An 11,166-nucleotide genomic window follows, 5' to 3' on the forward strand; every position below is an offset into this window, starting at 1 on the left:
TTCTTCTTTCTTCTTCACAACAGCCTTTAAGCACAACTGGCCTTCTTCTTCAACCTAGCTTCTTCTAACTTCTTCTTCTTCTTCTTCTTCTTCTTCACTTCTTCTTCTTCTTCTTCTTCTTAACACTTCAACCTTCTTCTTCTTCTTTAACCTAACTTCTTGCCTAGCCTAGCACAACTGCTTCAGCTAGCACAACACAACCTAACCTAGCACAACCTAGCACAACTTGCTTCTTTCTTTACTTCTTTCTTTAACCTAGCACAGGCCTAACACAACCTGCCTAACTTCTTCTTCTTCTTCTTTAACTTCTTCTTCTTCTAGCCACAACTAGCACAGCACAGCCTGGCTGGCCTGGCCTGGCCTTTAGCACAGCCACAACACAACACAGCCTGCTTCTTCTTCTTTCTTTTCTTCTTCTTCTTCTTCTATTTCTTCTTTAACCTAACTTCTTACTTCTTCTTTCTTCTTCTTCTTCTTCTTCTTCTTCTTCTTCAACTTCTTCTTCTTTCTTCCTAACACAACTTCTTCTTCTTCTTCTTTGCTTTAACTTTGCTTCTTTAACCTAACCTAACCTATTTCTTTAACTGCTTCTTCTTCTTCTTCTTTGCTTCAACCTAACTAACCTGCTTCAGCACTTCTTCTTTGCTTTAACTTCTTCTTTAACTTCTTTCTTCTTCTTCTTTAACTTCAGCACAACACTTCTTCTTTAACCTCTTTCTTCTTTAACACAACCCACAACTTCTTCATTCTTCAACCTAGCACAACCTAACTGCTTCAGCACAGCACAGCACAACCTGGCCTGGCCTGGCAGCCTAACCTCTTCTTCTTCTTCTTCTTTAACCTAGCCTAACTGCTAACTTCTTCTTCACTTTCTTCTTCTTCTTCTTCTTTAACTACTTCTTTGCTAGCCTAACTTCTTCTTCTTCTTCTTCAACTTCTTCTTCCTAACTTCTTCTTCTTTAGCCTAACTGCTTTAACCTAACCTAACTTCTTCTTCAACTATACAACTAGCACAACACAGCACAGCGCAACTTCTTGCTTCTTCTTTAGCTTCAGCACAACTGCTTCTTCAGCCTCTTCTTCAACTCTTTGCTTCTTTGTTCGCACAGCACAACTGCTTCTTACCTTCTTCTTTGCTTACAACCTGTAACCTAGCCTTATTCTTCTTCTTCTTCTTTAAGCTAACTTCTTCTTCTTCTTTAACCTTGCACAACCTAACCTAGCACTAGCTTCTTTAACCCCTAACCTCTTCAACCTACTTCCTTTGCTTCTTCTTCTTCTTCTTCTTCAACCTGTGCCTAACCTAACTTCTTTCTTCCTAGCACAACCTCTTCTTCTTCTTCTAACCTAACCTTTCTTCCTTTAGCACAACACCTATTTAACCCTGCTTCTTCTAGCACAACACAGCACAACCTTTCTTTCGCTTCAGCACAACTTCTTTCTTTCTTGCTTTGGCTTCAACCTGGCACAACACAGCACAACTGCCCCTGGCCTGGCACAACCTGGCCTCAGCCTGGCACAACTTCTTCTTCTTTCTTCTTCTTCTTCTAACTTCTTCTTCTTTGCTTCTTCTTCTTGCTTCTTCTTCTTCTTCTTCTTCTTCTTCTTCTTCTTCTTCTTTAACCCCACCTTTTCTTCTGCTTCTTCTTTACTTCTTCTTACAACACAACACAGCCACAACCCCCTTCTTCTTCTTCAGCACAACACAACTAACCTAACTAACCTAGCCTAACTTCTTCTTCCTTCTTCTTCTTCAACTTTAGCCCACAGCCTTCAGCACAGCACAACGCACAACACAACTGGCCTGGCTAGCACAACTTTCTTACCTTTGCTTTATTCTTTTCTTCTAACCCACCTAGCCTAGCCTAGCCTAACACAACTTCTTCTTCTTCTTCTTCTTCTTCTTCCTAACTAACCTAACTAACCTAACCTAACCTAACCTAGCACCAACTAACTTCTTCTTTGTAACCTAACCTAACTTCTTTCTTCTTCTTCTTCTTCTTCTTCTTCTTCTTCTTACAACACTTCTTAACCTACTTCTTCTTCTTCTTTCTTTAACACTTCTTCTAGCACCACACAACTTCTTTAACCTAACCTAGCACAGCACAACTGCACAGCACAACTGTACAGCACAACTTCTTCTTTCTTCAGCACAGCACAGCACAACGCTGCTGGCACAACCTGGCCTGGCTTTTTCTTCTTCTTCTTCTTCTTCTTCCTAACCTAACTTCTTCTTCTTCTTTAACTTCTTCTTCTTCTTCTTCTTCTTCTTCTTCTTCTTCCTTCTTCTTCTTCTTCAACCTAACACAACCTAGCCCCTACTTCTTCTTCTAACCTAGCACAACTTCTTCAACTAGCAACTTTAACCTAACTTCTTCTTTACTTCAACTTCTTCTTCTTTAACTTCTTTAACCTAACTTCTTCTTCAACACAACTTCAACTAACTTTCTTCTTCTTCTTCTTCTTTAACTTCTTCTTCTTCTTACAACTAGCTTCTTCTTCAACCTAACCTAACCTAGCCTTCTTCTTCTGCCTAGCCTAACCTAGCACAACCTATTCTGCCTAGCACTAGCACAACTGCTTTAACTGCTTCTTTCTTTCTTCTAACCTAGCCAATCTTCCTCAACCTAGCTTCTTCTTCTTCTTCTTTCTTCTTCTTGCCTTCTTCTTCTTCTTCCTTTGCCTAACCCTACTTCTTCTTCTTTACTTCTTCAGCCTATTCTTCTTCTTACTTCTTCAACTTCTTCCTAACTTCAACTTCAACTTCTTCAACTAGCCTACTTCTTCCTTCTTCAACTTCAACACAACTTCAACTGCTTCTTCAGCTAACAGCACAAGCACAACCTGGCACAACCATTTAACTTCTTCTTTAACTAGCACAACTTCTTCTGTGCCTAGCTTTCTTCTTTATTTCTTCTTCTTTCTTCTTCTTCTAACTTCTTCTTCACTTTCTTTACTTCTTCTTCTTCTTCTTCTTCTTCAACCTAGCCTAACCTAGCACAACCTCTTCACAACACAAGCTAACTTCTTTAACTTTAACTTCTTCTTCTTCTTCTTCTTTAACCTATTTCTTCTTTAACCCCACAACACTTCTTCTTCTTTAGCTTCCCTAACTTCTTCTTCAACCTAGCACAACACAACACAACACAGCACAGCTCTTTAACCTAACCTTCTTCAGCACAACCTGGCCACAGCCTAGCACAACCCCACTAGCCACAACTGCCTTTGCTTTCTTCAACACAACACAGCACAACCTATTTAACTAGCCTAGCACAACTTCTTGCTTCTTCTTCTTCTTCAACCTAACCTAACCTAACCACAACACAGCCTAACTTCTTCTTCTTCTTGCTAACCTGGCACAACCTCACTTCTTCTTCTACACAACACTTCTTCTTCTTCAACTAGCTTCTTCTTCTTTGCTTCTTCCTTTGCTTCTATTTCTTCTTCTTCTTTTCCCACAACACAACCTAGCACAACACAACCTTTGCTTCAACACAACACAGCACAACACACATTCTTCTTCTTCTTGCCTAGCACTTCTTTACTTTAACTTCAGCACTTCTTTAACACAACCACAGCACAACTGTTAGCACACTTTAACTTCTTCTTCTTCTAGCTTCTGCTTCTTCTTCTAACCTCGCCTAGCCTAGCACAACTATTTCTTCTTCAACGCTTCTTCCTTCAGCCTAGCACATCTTCTTCTTTCTTAACTTTACTTCTTCTTCAACCTGCTTCTTCTTCTTTACTTCTTCTTTGCTTCACAACTGGCCACAGCACAACTGCTCTTTAACTGCTTCTTCTGCTTCTTCTAGCACAACTTCCTCTTCTTCGCCTAACTTCTTCCTTTTCTTCTTCTTCTTAACTAACACAACTTCTTCTTTGCACAGCACAACCTAACTTCTTCTTTCTTCTTTGCTTCTTCCTTTGCTTTCTTCTTGCTTCTTCTTTAACCCTAACCTAGCACAACACAACACAACTTCTTCTTCTTCTTCTTCTTTAACTAACACAACACAGCCTAACCACAACTTCTTCTTTTCTTTATTCTTCTTCTTCTTTCTTCCTTTTCTTCTTCTTCTTCTTTTCTTCTTTAACTTCTTACAACCCTAACTTCTTTTCCTAACCTGTACTTGTTTACAGCACATTTCTTCTTCTTCTTCTTCTTCTTCTTCAGCTGGCTTCTTCTTCTTCTTCTTTAACATTCTTCTTCTTACTAGCCCTTTCTTCTTCTTCTTCTGGCTTCTTCTTCTTACAACTGCCTAACTCTATTCTTTAGCACAACTACTTCAACTTTAACACAACCACTACTTTGCTTCATTCAACTGCTTCTTCTTCTGCTTAACCTAACTAGCACAACACAACATAACTAGCACAACTTCTTCTTCTTCTTCTTTCTTCTTCAACCTAGCCTAACCTAACTTCTTCTTCTTCTTTGCTTCTTTCTTTTCTTTAACTTCTTCTTCTTCTTTGCTTCTTCTTCTTCTTCTTCTTCTTTAACTAACTTCAACTTCTTCTTTAACTTTAGCCACAACCACAGCCTATTTCGCCTCTTCGCCTAGCCACTTCTTCTTCTAACTTCTTCTTTAACTACTTCTTCTTCTTTAGCACAACACAGCCTTGCTTCTTCTTCTTCTTCTTTGCCTAACCTAACTTTCTAACTTCTTCTGCCTCTTTAACTTTAACTAACTTCTTCTTCTTCTTCTTCTTCTTCTTCTTCTTACAACTTCCACAGCCTAACCTTTCTTTAACTTACTTCTTCTTCTTTGCCTAGCCTAGCCCTAGCCTAACCACAACTCTTCTTCTTCTTCTTCTAGCCTAACACAACCTTCTTTAGCTCTTCTTTCTTCTGCCCTAGCACAACCTGGCACAACCTAAGCCTAGCCTTTTTCTTCTTCTTCTTCCCTGGCCTAACACTTCTTCAGCCTAACACACAACCTGTTTAACTTCTTTAACTTCTTCTTCTTCAACTGCTTTCTTCTTCTTTTCTTCTTTGCTTCTTTAACCTGGCCTAACCTGGCCACAGCCTAACTTCTTCTTAACTGCTTCTTCTTCTTCTTTAAACCTTCTTCTTCTTCTTCTTCTTGGCCTTCTTCTTGGCCTAAGCACTAGCTCAACTAGCCCACTTCTTCTTCTTCTTTACAACTCTTCAACACAACCACAGCACAGCACAACTTCAGCAACCTGGCCTGGCACAGCACAGCACAGCGCACAGTGCACAACCTGGCTTCTTGGCCTGGCCTTCTTCTTCAGCTTCAGCACAACCTGGCACAACCTGCTTCTTCTTTGCTTACAACACTTCTTCTTTGCTTCTTCTTAACCTTTCTTCTTCTTTAGCCTAACTCTTCTTCTTCTTCTTCTTCTTCTTTAACCTAACCTTCTTCTTCTTCTTCTTTAACTTCTTTAACCTAGCACAACTGTAGCCTAACCACAACTCTTCTTCTTCTTCTTACAACCTAGCCTAACTTTAGCCTATGCTTCTTCTTCTTCTTCTTCTTCTTCTTCTTTAACCACTTCTTCTTCTTCTTCTTTAACTACTTCTTGCCTAACTTCTTCAACTTCTTCCTAACCTAGCACAATTTTCAGCACTTTAGCACAACTTCTTCTTCTTCTTTGTTCTTCTTCTTCTTCTTTAGCACAACTGGCACAAACTGCTTCGCCTGGCACAACCTGGCCACAGCAGCTTCTTCATTTAACCCTGTACAACTACAACCTTTCTTCTTTACTTTAACCTAACCTAGCTTCTTTGCTTCTTCTTCTTCTTCTTTCTTCTAACCTCTTCTTTACTTAACTTCTTCTTCTTCTTTAACTTCTTCAACTTTCTTCTTCTTCTTCTTCAACACAGCACAGCTTCTTCTTTCTTCTTCACTTGCTTCTTCTTCCTTCTTCCAGCTTCTTCTTCTTCTTCTTCTTCTTTATTTCTTTAGCACAGCCTGGCACAGCACAGCTGCTTCTTCAGCACAGCACAACTAGCTGCTTTAGCACAGCGCAGCTGGTAGCTTCTTTCTTCTTCCTTCTTCTTCTTTCTTCTTCTTTTCTTTAACTTCTTCTTCTTCTTCTTCTTCTTCTTCTTCTTCTTTTCTTCTTCTTCTTCTTCTTCTTCTTCTTCTTCTTTGCTTCTTCTTCTTTACTTCTTCTTCTTTAACTTTCTTTTCTTCAACTTTAACTTCTTTGGCACCAACACAACACAACTAGCCCTGCTTCTTGCCTAGCACAACCCTTTCTTCTTCTTCTTCTTCTTTCAACTTCTTTCGCCTAACTTCTTCTTCTTTGCTTTGCTTCTTCAAACACAGCACAGCTTCAACTGCACTTCTTCTTTCTTCTTCTTACAGCTAACCTAGCCACAACTTCTTCTTCTTTAACCTAACCTTCTTCAACTGCTTCTTCTTCTTTACTTCTTTAACACCTAACTTCTTCTTTAACTTCTTCTGCCTAACCTAGCTTTAACCTAGCCTAACCCTAACTTCAACACAACCTAACTTCAACCCACAACCTGCTTCTTTGCCTAGCCTAGCTTCTTCTTTAGCCTACTTCTTCATTTCTTTAACCTACAGCACAACCTTCTTCAGCACAGCACAGCACAACCTGGCCTAGCCTGGCCTGGCCCTGGCCTGGCCTGGCCTGGCTGCTTTGTAGCCTAACCTGGCCCTAACCTAGCTTCTTGCTACTTTCTTCTTCTTTCTTCTTTGCCTAACCTAACCCACAGCCTAACTTTTCTTCCTTTAACCCCTGCTTCTTCTTTCTTCTTCAACTTCCTTTACTTTACTTCTTCTTCTTCTTCACAACCTTTAACCCTAACACAGCTTTTCTTCTTCAACTTCTTCTTTTCAGCACAACCTGGCTTCAACTTCTTTCTTCTTCTTCTTCTTAACCTTTGCTTTCAACTGGCACAACACTGGCCAGCACAGCACAACCCTGGCCTGGCCTGGCCTGGCCTATTTCTTCTTCTTCTTTAGCACAGCTCTTTCTTTAACACAAGCACATTCTTTCTTCTTCTTACAGCACAGCACAGCACAGCCCACAGCACAGCATAGCACAACTTCTTCTTCTTACTTCTTCTTCTTCTTTAACTCTTCTTCTTCTTCTTCTTCTAACTTCTTCAACCTACTTCTTCTTCTTCTTCTTCTTCTTTAACTTCTTCAACTTCTTCTAACTTCTTCTTCAACTAGCCTTGCCTAACACAGCTTCTTCTTCTTTCTTCAACACAACACAGCTTTAACTTACAACACAGCCACCAACTGCTTTTCTTCTTATTTCTTCTTCAACCTAGCACAGCATGGCCTGGCCTGGCTTCTTCTTCTTCTTTCTTCTTTGTACAGCACAGCTTAACTTCTTTGCCTAGCACAACCTGGCCTAACCTAACTTCTTCTTCTTCTTTCTTTAACACAACTTCTTCTTTAGCACAGCACATTCAACCTAGCCTAACCTAACCTTCTTCTTCTTTGCTTCTTTCTTTGCCTAGCACAACTTCTTCTTCTTCTTCTTTGCTTCTTCTTCTTCTTCAACACAACCTACTTCTTCTTTTCTTTACTTCTTCTTGCTAACCTGGCCTGTACTTCTTCTTCTTCTTCAGCCTAGCCTGGCACAACCTAGCACAACACAACACAACTGCTTACATTCTTCTTCTTCACAACACTACTTCTTCTTTAGCACAACTAAGCCTTCTTCCAGCCTGGCCTAGCACAGCCTGACACCTCTTACAGCACAGCACAACACAGCACAACTGCCCCTGGCACTGCTTCTTTAGCCTGGCCTGGCCTTAACTTCTTCTTTAACACCTAACCTAGCCTAGCCTACTTCTTCTTCTTCTTCTAACCTTCTTCTTCTTCTTACCTTCTTCTTCTTCTTCTTCTTCTTCTTTACTTCTTCTTCAACACTTCTTCTTCAGCACAACTGCTGCCTAACTGCTAACCCCTGGCCTAACCTTCTTCTTCTTCTTCTTTAACACTTCTTCTTTACTTCTTCTTCTTCAGCACAAACTTCTTCTTCTTTAACTTCTTCTTTCTTCTTCTTCAACCTAGCACAACCTAGCACTTTCTTCTTTGCTTCACAACTGGCCTCAGCCTGGCCTCTTTAGCCTACTTCTTCTTCTTCTTTCTTCTTTCTTCTTCAACTTCTTACTTTAACTGCTTCTTCTTTAACTTCTTCTTCTTTAGCTTCAACTTCTAGCCTAACCACAACCTAACTTCTTCTTCTTTTAACTTCTTCTTCTTACAACCTAACACAACCACTTTATTCTTCTTTAACTAGCCTCACTTCTTCTTTACTTCTTCTTCTTAACCTAACTTCTTAGCAACTTCTTTTCTTCTTCTTCTTTTCTTCTTCTTCTTTAACCTAGCCTGGCACAACCTGGCTTCTAGCACAACCACTTCTTCTTCTTCTTCTTAGCCACAGCACAGCACTTTGCTTGCTTCAACCTGGCCTAGCACCTAACACAGCACAACCACAGCACAGCCTGCCCCTGGCCTGGCCTGGCCTGGCCTAGCCTGCTTCTTCTTCTTCTTTAACCTTCTTCTTCTTCTTCAACCTAACCTTCTTCTTCTTCTTCTTTCTTCTTCTTCTTCTTCTTTAACTTCTTCTTCTTCTTCTTCTTTAGCACAAGCACTTTAACTTTCTTTCTTCTTTAACTTCTTCTTCTTCTTTAACTTCTTTGCTTCAACACAACACAACTAACTTTACTTCTTTAACTTCTTCTTCTTCTTCTTCAACCTAACCACAACTAACCTATTTCTTCTTTAACAACACAACTTCTTTATTGGCTTTAACCTTTCTTCAACTGGCACAAACACAGCACAGCACAACTGCCTTTCTTCTTCTTCTTCTTCTTCTTCTTCTTCTTCTTCTTTTCTTCTTCTTTAACTGCCTAACTTCTTCTTACCTAACCCTGTAACTTCTTCTTCTTCTTCTTCTTCTTCTTCTTCTTCTTTGCTTCTTCAACCTAACTACTTCTTTAACTGCCTAGCACAACACAACTACAGCTTCTTTAACACAACACAACTTCTTCTTCTTCTTCTTTCAGCACAACCCCTGGCCTAGCCTACTTCAACTTTCTTCTTCTTCTTACAACTGGCCTAGCACACACAACTGCACAACTTCAGCTGGCTTTGGCACAACTGCTTCAACTTCTTCTTCAACCTAACCTAACCTAACTTTAACTTCTTCTTCTTCTTCTTTAGCCTAGCCTAGCTTCTTCTTCTTTACTTCTTCTTCTTCTTTACTTCTTTACTTCAACTAGCCTAGCCTAGCAACTGCTTCTTCTTCTTCTTCTTCTTCTTCTTCTTCAGCACAACACAACTTCTTTAGCCTAGCTTAGCTTTCTTCTTTTGCTTCTTCTTCTTCTTTCTTCTTCTTCTTCTTCTTCTTCCTAGCTTCAACTTCTTCTTCTTCAACTTTTCTTCTAACACAACTTCTTCTTCTAACCTTATTAACCTTCTTCTTCTTCTTAACCTAACACAACACAGCACTTCTTCTTCTTCTTCTTTCTTCTTCTTCTTCTTCTTCTTCTTTCTTCTTCTAACTTCTTCTTCTTCTATTTGCCTAACCTAGCACAACACAACACAACTAGCTTCTTCTTCTTCTTCTTCTTTGCTTTCGCTTCTTCTTCTTCTTCAACCTAACCTAACTTCTTCTTCTTCTTCTTCTTCTTCAACCTAACTTCTTCTTCAACCTGGCCTAACCTAGCACAACTTCTTCTTCTTCTTCTTCTTCTTCTTTAACCTAACCTGGCCTAACCCTGCCCCTGCTTCTTCTTCTTCTTCTAGCTCTTTCTTCGCCTAGCTTCAACCTAACCTAGCCTAACCTTCTTTCTTACAACCTAACTCTTCTTCTTCTTCTTCTTCTTCTTCTTGCCTAACTTCTTCTTACAACCTTCTTCTTCTTAACACAGCACAACTTCTTCTTCTTCTTCTTTCAGCTTCTTCTTCTTCAACACAACCTTTAGCCTGGCCTTCTTCTTCCTTCTTCTTTCAGCACAACACTTCTTTGGCCTAGCACAGCACAGCCTAACTTTTACTTTAACCTAACCTAACAGCACAACACAACTTCGCTTCAGCCTGGCCTAACTTCTTCTTCAGCCTGCTTCAACTTCTGGCCTTTAACAGCTGGCCTAACCTAACCTGGCCTAACCTAGCTGCTTCTTCTTCTAGCCACAACCTTCTTTCCTGCTTCTTCTTCGCCTGGCCTAACCTAACTTCTTCTTCTAGCTTCTTTAACTTCTTCCTAACTTCTTCTTCTTCTTCTATTCTTCTTCTTCTTCTTCTTCTTCTTTGCCTAACTTCTTCTTCTTCTTTAACTTCTTTCTTTTCTTTGCCTAACCACAACTTGCTTTACTTCTTTAACACAACACAACTAACTTCTTCTTTAGCCTACTTCTTCTTCTTTTCTTCTTCTTCTTCTTCTTCTTCTTCTTCTTCAAACACAACACAACACAACCTGGCACAACCCTACTTCTTCTTCTTTCAACTTCTTCTTCTTCCTTCTTCTTCTAGCTTTACTTCTTCTTCTTCTTTAACTTCTTCTTTGCTTCTTCTTCTTTCTTCTTCTAACCCCTAGTTCAACCTAACTTCTTCTTCTTCTTCTTCTTCTTCTTCTTAGCTTCTTCTTTAACTTCTTCTTCTTTAACTTCTTCTTCTTCTTCTTCTTCTTCAACTTCTTCAACACAACCTTTCTTCTTCTTCTTCTTTAACTTCTTCTTTTCTTTCTTCTTTAACTTCTTCTTCTTCTTTAACTCTTCTTCTTCTTCTTCTTCAACACAACTAACCTAACACAGCACAACTAACCTAGCACAACCTAACTGCTTCTTTGCCTGTTTCTTCACAACACAACTTCAACACAGCTTCTTTTCTTCAACCTATTTCTTCTTCTTGCTTTAGCCTCTTCTTCTTCTTCTTCTTTAGCTTCTTCTTCTTCTTTATTTAACTTCTTCTTCTTCTTCTTTAACCTAACTTCTTTAACTGCTTCTTCTTCTTCTTCTTCCTTCTTCTTCTTCTTCTTCTTTACTTCTTCCTTTGCTTCTTTGCTTCTTCTTCTTCTTCTTCCTAGCACAACTTCTTCTTCAACCTAGCTAACTTCAGCACAACTTCTTCGCTAGCACAACACAACACTCTTTCTTCTTTAGCTTCTTCTTTCTTCTTCTTCTTCTTTGCTTCTTCTTCTTTAACCTAACTTCTTCTT

General features: G+C 39.6%; 1 protein-coding gene across 1 annotated transcript in view; it reads right to left on the minus strand.

Moving 5' to 3' along the window:
- Window positions 1-255: 255 nt before the first annotated feature.
- The window catches only part of LOC120391248 (golgin subfamily A member 6-like protein 22), a 17,058-nt gene continuing 6,147 nt past the window's right edge, over window positions 256-11,166 (minus strand). Inside the window, exons 4-11 of the mRNA XM_039514727.1 lie at window positions 10,185-10,223; window positions 10,079-10,154; window positions 9,809-9,850; window positions 8,541-8,584; window positions 6,039-6,068; window positions 2,229-2,291; window positions 1,524-1,554; window positions 256-317 (exon numbers count right to left, since the gene is read on the minus strand). Of these exons, the coding sequence (XP_039370661.1) occupies window positions 256-317; window positions 1,524-1,554; window positions 2,229-2,291; window positions 6,039-6,068; window positions 8,541-8,584; window positions 9,809-9,850; window positions 10,079-10,154; window positions 10,185-10,223 (387 nt within the window). The remainder of the gene's footprint in view (window positions 318-1,523; window positions 1,555-2,228; window positions 2,292-6,038; window positions 6,069-8,540; window positions 8,585-9,808; window positions 9,851-10,078; window positions 10,155-10,184; window positions 10,224-11,166) is intronic.

This window comes from Mauremys reevesii, linkage group 25 (genome assembly GCF_016161935.1).
Source record: "Mauremys reevesii isolate NIE-2019 linkage group 25, ASM1616193v1, whole genome shotgun sequence".
In the NCBI taxonomy this organism is placed as follows: domain Eukaryota; kingdom Metazoa; phylum Chordata; order Testudines; family Geoemydidae; genus Mauremys; species Mauremys reevesii.